We start from the raw sequence: 12,322 nt of genomic DNA on the forward strand, positions 1-12,322 counted from the left end.
TGGCGACCCGGAGGTCAGAGAGTCAGACTGGCGACCCGGAGGGCAGAGAGTCAGACTGGTGCCCGGAGGTCAGAGAGTCAGACCCGGAGGTCAGAGAGTCAGACTGGCGACCCGGAGGGCAGAGAGTCAGACTGGTGACCCGGAGGTCAGAGAGTCAGACTGGTGACCCGGAGGGCAGAGTCAGACTGGCGACCCGGAGGTCAGAGAGTCAGACTGGCGACCCGGAGGTCAGAGAGTCAGACTGGCGACCCGGAGGGCAGAGAGTCAGACTGGCGACCCGGAGGGCAGAGAGTCAGACTGGCGACCCGGAGGGCAGAGAGTCAGACTGGCGACCCGGAGGTCAGAGAGTCAGACTGGTGACCCGGAGGTCAGAGAGTCAGAGAGTCAGAGGGTCAGACTGGCGACCCGGAGGGCAGAGAGTCAGACTGGCGACCCGGAGGGCAGAGAGTCAGACTGGCGACCCGGAGGGCAGAGAGCCAGACTGGCGACCCAGAGGTCAGAGAGTCAGACTGGCGACCCGGAGGGCAGAGAGTCAGACTGGCGACCCGGAGGTGGCGACCCGGAGGTCAGAGAGTCAGACTGGCGACCCGGAGGGCAGAGAGTCAGACTGGCGACCCGGAGGTGGCGACCCGGAGGGCAGAGAGTCAGACTGGCGACCCAGAGGTCAGAGAGTCAGACTGGCGACCCGGAGGGCAGAGAGTCAGACTGGCGACCCGGAGGGCAGAGAGTCAGACTGGCGACCCGGAGGGCAGAGAGTCAGACTGGCGACCCGGAGGGCAGAGAGTCAGACTGGTGACCCGGAGGTCTCGACTCACGACTACACTTGGCCTTCACATCACTCTCTGTGCGGTCCGGCACTGGTGACGGGCTCCTGATCTCCGCTCCTGCTCAGCCCAGAGCTGTTGGACGGGTCGAGGTCAGGGATCTGTGTGGGCCGGTCCAGTTCTTCCACACCGGACTCATCCAGACATATCTTTATGGGCCTTGTTTTCTGCACTGGAGCATGCTGGGATAGAACAGGGCCTTCCCCAAACTGTTCTCACAGAGGAAGTACAGCACTGTCAGAAATGTCTAAGGAGCCTATAGCTCAACCCCTGAGAGTGTGTGTGTTTGTGTGTGTGTGTGTGTGTGTGTGTGTGTGAGAGAGAGAGTGAGAGAGTGAGTGACAGAGTGTGTGTGTGAGTGTGTGTGTGTCTGTCTGTGTGTGTGTGAGTGTGTGTATGAGTGACAGACAGAGAGTGTGACTGTGTGTGTGTGTGTGTGTGTGTGTGTGTGTGTGTGTGTGTGTGTGTGTGTGTGTGTGAGAGAGAGTGAGTGACAGAGTGTGTGAGTGTGTGTGTGTCTGTCTGTGTGTGTGTGAGTGTGTGTGTGAGTGACAGACAGAGAGTGTGACTGTGTGTGTGTGAGTGTGTGTCTGAGAGTGAGTGACAGACAGAGAGTGTGTGTGTGTGTGTGTACTTGTACAACTATCTTTGTGAGGACCAGTTTGAGTTTTAGACCAGTAGAGTGAGGACAGAGAGAGTAAAGAGGACATGTTGGCCGGTCCTCAGTCTCTGAGAGCCTTTAAAGGCCTGTTTGAGGGTCAAGACTTGGGCTGCGTCCGAAATCGCGTACTATGTGAGTAGGTACTACATTTAAATTAGAACGTACTTCGCGACCGTTAAAAAAGTATGTTCTATATAGTATGAATACGGGTAGTATGGATGGATCTCCGGTGTACTACATGCGCGGTCACATCAGCGCGAAAATTTAAAGAGCCCGTTCCACTGATTGCACAAACTGAGCAATGTTTTTAGTTCTTCTTTCCGCTTTCGCCTGCGTTTTTACGTCGTTCGTTCTCACAATTCAGAGTCGTCGGTCAGTTGCTCGCACACGCACGCACACAAGCCTGTGAACAATGACACTGATGTTGATTTTTGGTAAGGAAAAAGTCATTTATTTGCTTATGATATTACCATCAATGAATAAACATGAATTAATCAATAGTATGATTGTGTTTATCTCTGTTGATTCATTCATGGATGGCAATATCACAGTGTGTGTGTGTGTGTGTGTATATATATACACACACATAAGAAATGGATCATATACATATATACATATTATGTTTATAAATAAGCCAACACAGAAAACAAGTGTCTTGTCAATTCAAATTGTATTCTAAAATAAACTATAAACACGTGTACAGGTTGTGAGCCCTACAACCTACTGCGCCAATTCTTCATCTATATTTTAAAGATGGAGCTGACCTCCACCCCAACCTCCGACTCTCACGGTAGTCCATCCATCACTGATTGCGACCATGGGTGGGAAAAAAGGACATCGAGGTGCTGGTGTTCTAGCTATATCATATATTTGAGCTTAATTTTTTACAAATTATTTATTTTAAAATTGGTTAGGAAAAATTCAAGTGGAAATCCAAAAATGACCCAAGGTGTAAAGTCCTCATCTTGTACACATGCTTTTAAAGAAACAGATTCTGAATTATTTTAAAGTGATGCCCTACAAATGAGATTGAAAGTGCCTTTAGATCTTATAGAAACCTGTCAAGGTTACCTCACTGAAGCTGCTGACGTTCATTTTCTTCCCTCAAGATGACACTTTAATAAAAAAAAAGTTTTAAAACTTTTGCTTTTGGTGGTGCTTTAAGCTCTATTATACTACTTTGTGCCAAAGTTTTGTGATTTTGTTTTAAGCTTTGTATTCTGTATCCATTTAAAAGTTAAATAATATAGAAAAATCAAGCAAATACATGTTAAAGGTGTCTGGAGTGTGTGGGTATTTCTCTATAGTGCTGCACTCATATTTTTCAGATATACCTGCAATTTGCCTGTTTCAAAAACCATCTGGAATCTGCCACACAATAAGTGCACACACACAACACCCTTTAGAAATATTAATTACTCAATGCCACATATTAAACACTTTACAACTGACGATCTAACTACTGTAAATCCCTGGGAATGAAGTGTTTTGTTATAAAACTTGCTAAAACAGCATTACAAAATGAACTTACTAACAAATAAATGGAAAGATTGTAACATTTGTTTTCTTTATTTTTTTTTTGCAATTATTTCTAAAAGCTGAAGGAATCTTTCCTCTCTCTCTCTCTCTCTCTCTCTTTTCTTTCCTCCCTTTCATTAGCCACTCTATAAGAACACAGGTGTGGTCATCAGCCCCCTGCAAAATCAACACAGAACTTAACATTAGTGATGAACCATGGTCAATCTATATTATTATATTAATATTAATGTTACATGGACAAGTTGAGGTACACTTGATAACAGTAACTTAGCTTGCTACGTAGCCAACACACATATCAACACTATCGTTGTAAAATAAAAAATAAAAGTTTTATAACTCTCTCATTCAACTGAGAAACAACGTCGTTGTTGTTTAAATAAAACAGTGTTAACTAGCTGACAGGCATTAGCTCGTTCTGTTCAGTAATAATAATAATGATAAAAGTGTCATTTTGCAGCCAATTCACAAACCTGTACCCTCGATTTACATTATTTAAACTTTTAACAAGTCAATCGTTTACTTATATGACGTTAAACAAATACACTTTAACCACAAATAAACAAAAAGTGTTTTGTAAAGTACTTACACTTGAAAACAGCCGCCATTTTCAAATATAACGACGACAGCTCCTCTCCCGTGGCATCATGGGATAGTAAAGTGTCCATCGTATGCGCACTTCAGAGTCTGGCCGGATGTAGTAGGTCATACGGGTACTTCTCGCCTACTGTTTTTCCAATTCTATGATTTCGGACATACAGTACTACTCTGCTCGCGTACTGTTTTTCGCATACTATATAGTAGGGAAGTATTCAATTTCGGACGCAGCCTTGGTTTTAGGGATAAGGTTATAATGAGGTCAAGGGTCGGTTTAGGGTCAGAGGTCGGGTTAGGCACTTAGTTGTGATGGGTTTAGGTTAGGGTAAGCGGCTAGAGATTGCATTGTGTCAATGAATGTCCTCATAAAGACAGATGTACAAGAATGTGTGAGTGTGAGTGTGTGTGTCATACCTGCATACCGAAGTTCTGGAGCTGGCGAGCAGCAGCGAGACCCGCAGCACCGGCGCCGATGACCAGAACCTTCTGCTCACACAAACACACACATACAAACACACACACACTTCATATGTTCATATGTGTCTCTCACTGAAGACATTTAACAGGCCGTTCACACAGAAAGGGTTTTCCACTGCACTGCTTCTCCTGTGTAAACTGTTATGACCGGCTCAACATAAAGAGGACACTAACCCTAACTTCACAATACCAGTTTCTGCACCATGCGGACGCCTCTGACGTCTCCAGCGCTCTGTCTCGTACCGCTCACGACATTATAAAAACATGCCGCTCAAGTCAAGGGTTTAAAACACATTCCTGCCTCACGGTTTCATGAGTTTTGTGTGAACGGCTCCCGAGATTTTTACACTGTGACACTATTTTCATGACAATCAAAAACATTTTTCCGTAAATTCTCATGACTGTCAGATTTTAGTTTGTGACTCTGGTTCTTCTCAATGATGATTCTCCAGATTCTCACTCATTCCTGTGAAACAGCGCGAGTGTGTGTCAGCGGCTCACGTTGTGCTGGGACAAACAGAGCGAGTGTGTGTCAGTGTGTCAGCGGCTCACGTTGTGCTGGGACTCGGGCAGCAGGGGCCGCTTGACCTGCAGAACTCCCGTGTTGATCAGGCCCTTCCGGGTCATGAAGTCCAGAACTCGCTCCAGTTCCTGCACACAGCGGATCCGCACCAGACCGCGCACAATCACATGAGGAGCGCATCTCTGCAGGGTCAGAACCTCCTGCAACACACACACACACAAAACAGAACAGAACATCAACACACACACACACACACACACACACACAAAACAGAACATCAACACACACACACTAAAGAACCTCAACACACATAACAGAACCTCAACACACACACACACACACACACACACACACTAAACAGAACATCAACACACACACACACACACACACACACTAAAGAACCTCAACACACATAACAGAACCTCAACACACACACACACACACACACACACACAACAGAACAGAACATCCACACACACACACACACACACACACACACACAACAGAACCTCCTGCAACACACACACACAACAGAACCTCAACACACATAACAGAACATCAACACACACAACACACAAAACAGAACAAAACATCAACACACACACACACACACACACACACACACACACACACACAACAGAACCTCAACACACACAACAGAACCTCAACACACACAACAGAACCTCAACACACACAACAGAACCTCAACACATACAACAGAACCTCAACACATACAACAGAACCTCAACAAACACAACAAAACCTCAACACACACAACTGAACCTCCTGAAACAGCAAACCCAACAGAACCTCAAAACACACAACAGAACCTCAACACACACAACAGAACGAACCTCAACACACACACAACAGCTCCTGAAACAGCAAACACAACAGAACCTCAACACACACAACAAAACCTCCCAAAACAGCAAACACAACAGAACCTCAACACACAGAACAGAACCTCCTGAAACAGCAAACACAACAGAACCTCAACACACAGAACAAAACCTCCTGAAACAACAAACACAACTGAACCTCAACACACACAACAAAACCTCCTGAAACAGCAAACACAACAGAACCTCAACACACACAACAAAACCTCAACACACAGAACAAAACCTCCTGAAACAACAAACACAACTGAACCTCAACACACAGAACAAAACCTCCTGAAACAACAAACACAACTGAACCTCAACACACACAACAAAACCTCCTGAAACAGCAAACACAACAGAACCTCAACAAACACAACAGAACCTCAACACACACAACAGAACCTCAACACATACAACAGAACCTCAACACATACAACAGAACCTCAACAAACACAACAGAACCTCAACACACACAACAGAACCTCAACACATACAACAGAACCTCAACACATACAACAGAACCTCAACAAACACAACAAAACCTCATGAAACAGCAAACACAACAAAACCTCAACACACACAACTGAACCTCCTGAAACAGCAAACCCAACAGAACCTCAAAACACACAACAGAACCTCAACACACACAACAGAACGAACCTCAACACACACACAACAGCTCCTGAAACAGCAAACACAACAGAACCTCAACACACACAACAAAACCTCCCAAAACAGCAAACACAACAGAACCTCAACACACAGAACAGAACCTCCTGAAACAGCAAACACAACAGAACCTCAACACACAGAACAAAACCTCCTGAAACAACAAACACAACTGAACCTCAACACACACAACAAAACCTCCTGAAACAGCAAACACAACAGAACCTCAACAAACACAACAGAACCTCAACACACAGAACAGAACCTCCTGAAACAGCAAACACAACAGAACCTCAACACACAGAACAAAACCTCCTGAAACAGCAAACACAACAGAACCTCAACAAACACAACAGAACCTCAACACACAGAACAGAACCTCCTGAAACAGCAAACACAACAGAACCTCAACACACAGAACAAAACCTCCTGAAACAGCAAACACAACAGAACCTCAACACACAGAACAGAACCTCCTGAAACAGCAAACACAACAGAACCTCAACAAACACAACAGAACCTCAACACACAGAACAGAACCTCCTGAAACAGCAAACACAACAGAACCTCAACAAACACAACTGAACCTCCTGAAACAGCAAACATAACAGAACTTCAACACACAGAACAGAACCTCCTGAAACAGCAAACACAACAGAACCTCAACACACACACACAACAGAACCTCAACAGAACGAACCTCAACACACACACACAACAGAACCTCAACAGAACGAACCTCAACACACACACAACAGCTCCTGAAACAGCAAACACAACAGAACCTCAACACACACAACAAAACCTCCAGAAACAGCAAACACAACAGAACCTCAACACACAGAACAGAACCTCCTGAAACAGCAAACACAACAGAACCTCAACACACACAACAAAACCTCCAGAAACAGCAAACACAACAGAACCTCAACACACAGAACAAAACCTCCAGAAACAGCAAACACAACAGAACCTCAACACACAGAACAGAACCTCCTGAAACAGCAAACACAACAGAACCTCAACACACAGAACAAAACCTCCTGAAACAACAAACACAACTGAACCTCAACACACAGAACAAAACCTCCTGAAACAACAAACACAACTGAACCTCAACACACACAACAAAACCTCCTGAAACAGCAAACACAACAGAACCTCAACAAACACAACAGAACCTCAACACACAGAACAGAACCTCCTGAAACAGCAAACACAACAGAACCTCAACACACAGAACAAAACCTCCTGAAACAGCAAACACAACAGAACCTCAACAAACACAACAGAACCTCAACACACAGAACAGAACCTCCTGAAACAGCAAACACAACAGAACCTCAACACACAGAACAAAACCTCCTGAAACAGCAAACACAACAGAACCTCAACACACAGAACAAAACCTCCAGAAACAGCAAACACAACAGAACCTCAACACACAGAACAGAACCTCCTGAAACAGCAAACACAACAGAACCTCAACACACAGAACAAAACCTCCTGAAACAACAAACACAACTGAACCTCAACACACAGAACAAAACCTCCTGAAACAACAAACACAACTGAACCTCAACACACACAACAAAACCTCCTGAAACAGCAAACACAACAGAACCTCAACAAACACAACAGAACCTCAACACACAGAACAGAACCTCCTGAAACAGCAAACACAACAGAACCTCAACACACAGAACAAAACCTCCTGAAACAGCAAACACAACAGAACCTCCTGAAACAGCAAACACAACAGAACCTCAACACACAGAACAGAACCTCCTGAAACAACAAACACAACAGAACCTCAACACACAGAACAAAACCTCCTGAAACAGCAAACACAACAGAACCTCAACAAACACAACAGAACCTCAACACACAGAACAAAACCTCCAGAAACAGCAAACACAACAGAACCTCAACACACAGAACAAAACCTCCTGAAACAGCAAACACAACAGAACCTCAACACACAGAACAAAACCTCCAGAAACAGCAAACACAACAGAACCTCAACACACAGAACAAAACCTCCAGAAACAGCAAACACAACAGAACCTCAACACACAGAACAGAACCTCCTGAAACAGCAAACACAACAGAACCTCAACACACACAACAGAACCTCAACACACAGACTAGACTAGCTAACGCATGAGCGCTGATGTTCGTACCTTACAGTCACGGTTCCAGGCCGCCAGCACCAGGTTCCTCAGCGCCAGATACATGGTGGGATCCCTGGAAAATTCTGGGAACTCGTACAACTCATCCAGCTCCATCATGTCGGGTCTCACACACAAGGCTTTCCCACACTCGTTCGGCTGATAGAAGGGCTGGAAATACGGCGAGAGTCCGGGAACTACACATACACACACATTATCGAATGAAAAATTCACTAATTTTCATATCTATACAGAAATAAATACACTTTTACCATGTTTTTATGAGTAAAATTTCTATAAATCAAGCAAATGAAATATTCAAACAAACCTTCAGAATATAGATATGAATAAAACTGTAAAGTTTGGTGTGTGTGAAGCTGCTGAAGTGAGTTCTGACTCAAACTCACCGCCCTTTACCGAGATGATTGAGTGCAATAAATAAACACTTAGATATGTGTTTCAGATGTTTTCTCTCCACTAGTATGAAAGAAGACACTGGTTTTCCTGCAGTCATGGAATCTGTTCATATGCTGACGAGTCTTTCAGAGAGTTGATTCTGAAACACGTGGTTGTGTTGATGAGAGTGATCAGACTCACCGTGAGGCGGCGCCGCCCGCCGGTGCTCCTGCCGCTGGTTCCCCGGGCCGGCAGACGGGCTCATGCCCACACAGTCCGGGTAATACGCACTGAGGAACGGGCTAGCGGGACTGTCCTTAAACAGCGGTGGCAGGATGAGCATTGAGAGCCACCAGCTGTCCGTCACACCGGCCACACGCTGATCAACGACAGCAGCATCATCATCATCATCATCAATATGTGGAGTTAATCATGTTCATCAGTCTGAATACTGGTGGGTCTGTGAACTTCATGGTCATATTAATATACTTCTGTCTGACAAGTACAGTCTGTTTGGTCACTGAATGGCCAGAGTAAAATCACTGAACACTGATCAACCGCATCAAGAGATGAAAGGATCCTTACCACATCCTCCGGCTGAGAACATGCATCACTTCCTTCGCTCTGCAAAACAAAAGCACAGAGACGCGAGGATCAGCACACACTCACACCAGCACACACACACTCCAGCACACACTCACACCAGCACACACTCACACCAGCACACACTCACACCAGCACACACTCACACCAGCACACACTCACACCAGCACACACTCACACCAGCACACACACACTCCAGCACACACTCACACCAGCACACACTCACACCAGCACACACTCACACCAGCACACACTCACACCAGCACACACACACTCCAGCACACACTCACACCAGCACACACTCACACCAGCACACACTCACACCAGCACACACACACTCCAGCACACACACACTCACACCAGCACACACACACTCCAGCACACACTCACACCAGCACACACTCACACCAGCACACACTCACACCAGCACACACACACTCCAGCACACACACACTCCAGCACACACTCACACCAGCACACACTCACACCAGCACACACTCACACCAGCACACACTCACACCAGCACACACACACTCCAGCACACACACACTCCAGCACACACTCCAGCACACACACACTCCAGCACACACACACTCCAGCACACACTCACACCAGCACACACTCCAGCACACACACACTCCAGCACACACACACTCCAGCACACACACACTCCAGCACACACACACTCCAGCACACACACACTCCAGCACACACACACTCCAGCACACACACACTCCAGCACACACTCACACCAGCACACACTCACACACACTCACACCAGCACACACTCACACCAGCACACACTCACACCAGCACACACCAGCACACACTCACACCAGCACACACTCACACCAGCACACACTCACACCAGCACACACTCACACCAGCACACACACACACCAGCACACACTCCTCGGCAGGCAGGTGAGCGACGAGTTCTTACCTTCACGCTGTTGATCTTCATCCCGCAGCGATACGATGATGCCAGAGAAGCCGTCAGAGCAGACTCTTTACTCAGCTGACGCCATCTGCCACAGTCTGCTTTACTGCACTGGACCTGACACACACACACGATTATCAGCATCTGCCACAGTCTGCTTTACTGCACTGGACCTGACACACACACACACACACACACACGGTTATCAGCATCTGCCACAGTCTGCTTTACTGCACTGGACCTGACACACACACACACACACACACACACGATTATCAGCATCTGCCACAGTCTGCTTTACTGCACTGGACCTGACACACACACACACACACACACACGGTTATCAGCATCTGCCACAGTCTGCTTTACTGCACTGGACCTGACAGACACACACACACACACACACACACACAAGTTACACAGGCGCTGGTCTAGGTTACACAGAGCTGGTCTAAGTTACACAGATGTTGGTCTAGGTTACACAGACGTTGGTCTAGGTTACACTGGTCTAGGATACACAGAGCTGGTCTAGGTTACACAGACGCTGGTCTAGGTTACACTGGTCTAGGTTACACAGAGCTGGTCTAGGTTACACAGACGCTGGTCTAGGTTACACAGAGCTGGTCTAGGTTACACAGAGCTGGTCTAGGTTACACAGACGCTGGTCTAGGTTACACTGGTCTAGGATACACAGAGCTGGTCTAGGTTACACTGGTCTAGGATACACAGAGCTGGTCTAGGTTACAAAGAGCTGGTCTAGGTTACACAGACGTTGGTCTAGGTTACACTGGTCTAGGATACACAGAGCTGGTCTAGGTTACACAGACGCTGGTCTAGGTTACACTGGTCTAGGATACACAGAGCTGGTCTAGGTTACAAAGAGCTGGTCTAGGTTACACAGATGTTGGTCTAGGTTACACTGGTCTAGGATACACAGAGCTGGTCTAGGTTACAAAGAGCTGGTCTAGGTTACACAGACGCTGGTCTAGGTTACACAGACGCTGGTCTAGGATACACAGAGCTGGTCTAGGTTACAAAGAGCTGGTCTAGGTTACACAGATGTTGGTCTAGGTTACACTGGTCTAGGATACACAGAGCTGGTCTAGGTTACAAAGAGCTGGTCTAGGTTACACAGACGTTGGTCTAGGTTACACTGGTCTAGGTTACACAGAGCTGGTCTAGGTTACAAAGAGCTGGTCTAGGTTAGACAGACGTTGGTCTAGGTTAAACTGGTCTAGGTTACACAGACGCTGGTCTAGGTTACACAGACGTTGGTCTAGGTTACACAGGTCTAGGTTACACAGAGCTGGTCTAGGTTACACAGACGTTGGTCTAGGTTGCACAGGTCTAGGTTACACTGGTCTAGGATACACAGACGTTGGTCTAGGTTACACTGGTCTAGGTTACACAGACGCTGGTCTATGTTACACAGGTCTAGGTTACACAGGTCTAGGTTACACAGGTCTAGGTTACACTGGTCTAGGTTACACTGGTCTAGGTTACACAGAGCTGGTCTAGGTTACACTGAGCTGGTCTAGGTTACACAGACGCTGGTCTAGGTTACACTGGTCTAGGATACACAGAGCTGGTCTAGGTTACACAGATGTTGGTCTAGGTTACACTGGTCTAGGATACACAGAGCTGGTCTAGGTTACAAAGTGCTGGTCTAGGTTACACAGAGCTGGTCTAGGTTACACTGAGCTGGTCTAGGTTACACAGAGCTGGTCTAGGTTACACTGAGTTGGTCTAGGTTACACAGACGTTGGTCTAGGTTACACTGGTCTAGGATACACAGAGCTGGTCTAGGTTACACAGATGTTGGTCTAGGTTACACTGGTCTAGGATACACAGAGCTGGTCTAGGTTACAAAGAGCTGGTCTAGGTTACACAGACGTTGGTCTAGGTTACACTGGTCTAGGTTACACAGAGCTGGTCTAGGTTACAAAGAGCTGGTCTAGGTTACACAAAGCTGGTCTAGGTTACACTGAGCTGGTCTAGGTTACACAGAGCTGGTCTAGGTTACACTGAGCTGGTCTAG

At 46.4% G+C, this 12,322-nt stretch overlaps 1 protein-coding gene across 2 annotated transcripts in view; it reads right to left on the reverse strand.

Annotated features, from left to right (window-relative positions):
* Positions 1–12,322, reverse strand: part of kdm1b (lysine demethylase 1B) — a 32,118-nt gene that overhangs the window by 13,575 nt on the left and 6,221 nt on the right. For both annotated transcript variants that reach the window (XR_014629283.1, XM_084424634.1), the window contains exons 6-11: positions 10,288–10,401; positions 9,327–9,365; positions 8,943–9,120; positions 8,358–8,542; positions 4,648–4,818; positions 4,033–4,104 (exon numbers count right to left, since the gene is read on the reverse strand). Coding sequence is in view for 1 of the 2 variants with exons in the window: in XM_084424634.1 (XP_084280760.1) it covers positions 4,033–4,104; positions 4,648–4,818; positions 8,358–8,542; positions 8,943–9,120; positions 9,327–9,365; positions 10,288–10,401 (759 nt within the window). In the remaining variant the exon portion in view is untranslated. The remainder of the gene's footprint in view (positions 1–4,032; positions 4,105–4,647; positions 4,819–8,357; positions 8,543–8,942; positions 9,121–9,326; positions 9,366–10,287; positions 10,402–12,322) is intronic.

The sequence above is a fragment of the Rutilus rutilus genome (genome assembly GCF_951802725.1).
Source record: "Rutilus rutilus genome assembly, chromosome: 11".
Classification (NCBI taxonomy): domain Eukaryota; kingdom Metazoa; phylum Chordata; class Actinopteri; order Cypriniformes; family Leuciscidae; genus Rutilus; species Rutilus rutilus.